Source organism: Nicotiana attenuata, unplaced genomic scaffold (genome assembly GCF_001879085.1).
Source record: "Nicotiana attenuata strain UT unplaced genomic scaffold, NIATTr2, whole genome shotgun sequence".
Lineage (NCBI taxonomy): Eukaryota > Viridiplantae > Streptophyta > Magnoliopsida > Solanales > Solanaceae > Nicotiana > Nicotiana attenuata.
The window spans coordinates 152,069-155,479 of record NW_017670270.1 but is presented as its reverse complement, the minus strand read 5'-3'; the positions used below and the strand labels follow the sequence as shown (position 1 = coordinate 155,479).

Here is a 3,411-nt window from a genome sequence, read left to right as displayed (position 1 = left end):
AAGGCCATGATTACCATCTTTGAAGGTGGCTACCTTTTGCATGTGTTCAATCATAATAACATGAAGACTTACAGAAGTAAAGCTATCCAGTTGCTCCATCAAGAACAGGTCAGACTTAGAAGTCACTGACCTTCTCTCAGCTCGAGACAGTAGAACTTTGTTTACCAATTCGAACAACAGCTGATAGATAGGAATTAACGCCTTCTTGTGGATCTTGTCCCCCTTTTGGTTTGCATTGTCTTTCACTCGGCATTTCTGAAGTTAACTGACANCCCTCCAAAAATAGGCGTATGCCACTGAATGCAGCGCGCACACGGTATTCTTTAGTAAAAGGCGAAAGAATAGTTCGCTTTGTGCTCACTGCGTGGCTGCGTGAGTTCTGTTGTAGCCAGTGCTTCCCTTTTTATACTGTAACAAAGTCTGGATTTACTCTTTTCTTCCGATGTGGTACGCACATCATTCTTTTTTCAAAATTAAATTTCTGTATTCTTCTTGTTCTTCTCCTTCTTCACCAGTCCTGCAATTACATATGATTGAAAATTTAGATGTTTCAAACTAAAACAACTTCTGCGGTTCGGCATGCTTTGTAATCTAATATTCGATTTCGCTTCAGCTTATGGGTTTTTTTGAAGATTATATATGCTCACAAGCTGATCGACGAAATGCTGCACAGAATGATTTGGACTAAATATCTTGAATTTCGAATCCAGGTTGGTTTTTAATTGTATAATGGAGGATCCAATTGGCATAAACAGATCACAAAGCAGTTCTCGGTCGTTTAAATTGCATGGTTTATGCTTACTTTAAGTTAGCCTTACAATGGCATTGAGTAGTATGAGGAACCTTATACCTCGAGCTCAGATTTTGATTGCCAACAGAAGTGGATTGATGCGGTTTTATCACTACTCAGAAGAAGTCCATGAGGAGACTTTGCCTTCTGAATGGTATGAGAAAGCTTTCACAAAATTAACAAAATTGAGCCACTTGCTTAAGCATGTGGACTTTGTTGATGGTAAGCTAGTCAATGTTAATGACCAAGCAAGAGTTTATGATGAGAGCTTGGAACAAAAGATGTCTACTTTTAAATTATTGGCTAGGACTTTTATTGGGTGTCCATCAATGCAAGAAATGATGAAGAAGAATATGATGGAAGCATTAGCTGATGCACAAAGCGACCAGCCCATGTATTTCAGCAAAACTAGCGAGAGGGAATCGATTACAATTGATTCCCTAACAGAAGTGTCAAACTTCTTGAATGTGTCTGCTCAACAGAAGAAGCTTGTCAGGCAATCGATATGTGCACAGGTGACAAAGTACCCGATATGGACAGGGGCACTCGAGGAGATATTGAATGGATTGAATTCTGAGATAGATTTTCTAAATAGTAGGTGTCCGAGTAAAGAAATTAATATGGCGCAGCAAATAGTTACAACTTGTCAAAAGTTTTTAGAAAATGCCACTTCTTATGACCCTGAATCCACTTCATGGATGCGCCTCGCACCTGCAAAAGGCGTGGAGTCACCTGCTTCTCACAAGTGGGAAGATGTTCTTGAAATGTTCATCGACCTTACTAATTGCTTGAGTGAAGAGATAAAATTAACTTCAGAGGTTAAGAAGCTTGAGGTCATGAAAGAAGGGCTTTATCAGATTAGGGATGTTTCAATAGACAAAAACATTGGGTATAAAGAAACTCGCCACCAGGAGAGTTTAGTGCACAAGAAGTTGAGTAAGACATTGGGCCACTCATCGCGATGCGTGTTCACTCTTCTTCTTTATTATCTTTATGGCAGCATATGGGATATTGAAGTTGAAGTTTGTGGAGGACTTTATGCAATTGATCGCGGGGATAAATTCCGTCTGTGCATGGGAAAGATCTTAACATCCAATGAGGAGAATACAGTGCAGAGTGGGGTAAAGCAACTAAGCAGAGTTCTGGGGCTTTTCAAGTTTGTATGGGAAACGGCAGGAATGAAAGGCGACCTAGAAGTACAAGGCCATTTGTGGTGCATTGGTGCTGAGAATAAGCTATTTACCTATAGAAACAATATGTTCTTGTTGCATTCTATTAGTTGCTGATGCGAGACTTTTCTGTGACAATGAGAACTAGAAAGGTTCCACCAGAGGATGATGTATTCATCATTGAATGTGTTTCGTAGGTTAGCATCTGATCAACTATTTGCTGTCATATCATTTTCAGTATCTTAGTTATGATATGGGGGAACTTTATGTCTGAGTTACAAGACAATCATCACTTCATTAGTTTGTTACAAATTGGTGACACTGTATTTGATAAATTGGTTTTGCTGTTTAACTTATTCGTTGTTATTTTCTTTCTGGCATCTTTTGTTGTTACATGCCTTTTTTTTTGTTTCTTTTCTGATATTATTGTCTCTCTTCTTGAGCCGAGAGTTTCCTGGAAACAGCCTCTCTACCCTTTTCGGGGTAGGGGTAAGGTCTGCGTACACTCTACTCTTCCCAGACCCCACTAGTGGGATTTTACTGGGTATGTTGATGTTGTTTTGCTGTTTAACTTGTAACCAATTGTAACGGACTTGCCTTAGTTTATGATGCTATAGGACAATTAAATGTTAGATATTACTCCTTTTTCTCTTCAACTTGCACAGGCTGGACCAATCCTATTTTGAAAAAGGTGATTATAAGAAAAGACTAGCTGGTGATCTTTTACTTGCTGCTTGTTACGAGGACACATTTATCAACCCATTTATATATTTGAGGTTTGGAAAAATATGATGAATCTCAGGCTGCTCTACACGCTTGAAAAGATGATGCAATGGGGGTATGTTAATGATGTTTACAGTAAATAAAGGTTCAAAGCTATAGAGGGGAACGACACAAATTGATTTTTTTAACCCCAGTAACAGAAGTTTTGGAAAAAAATCCGGTGCCAGAATTTTAAAGCCGCTCCTAACTATCGCCAGAATTTTAGCAAGTTATGGACTTATGGTGATCGTCATAATGTCTAGCCAAATCCTGGCCAACACCAACGGTAGGGTGTGATCGCGATGGATGTCATAGTGTCTTATCTATTCAAATAGTGGGTGCTAAAATTGTGTTGGTTCAAATCAATGCTGGTTTTCATAGTCCAACAGTCAACTAAACCATTTATTTGACGTGATGTCCCCTATTGATACAAAATTCTTGAAGAACTGCACTCTGCTATATGGAATCTCAACCTAAGTATAAAACAGAACTAAAGCAGATTTTATATTGTCATATTTGGTCAGAAAACATGAGATTTTCACAAGGACAACCCAATGGTTAATTTCCTATACTAGGCGAAGCATCTCCCAATATTATCCTGAAATATACAAATTTTGAAATTAAACGTCACATCAATAACTCCATACTCTCTTATTCAGGGAAAAGAGTAGTCTTACTTTTGAATGTTAC

At 38.5% G+C, this 3,411-nt stretch overlaps 1 protein-coding gene across 1 annotated transcript; it reads left to right on the top strand.

Annotated features, from left to right (window-relative positions):
* Positions 1 to 281: 281 nt before the first annotated feature.
* LOC109237038 lies at positions 282 to 2,337 on the top strand. The gene has a single exon (XM_019403280.1). The coding sequence runs from the start codon at positions 820 to 822 to the stop codon at positions 2,074 to 2,076; it is 1,257 nt and encodes a 418-aa protein (XP_019258825.1). The 5' UTR covers positions 282 to 819; the 3' UTR covers positions 2,077 to 2,337.
* Positions 2,338 to 3,411: the final 1,074 nt, after the last annotated feature.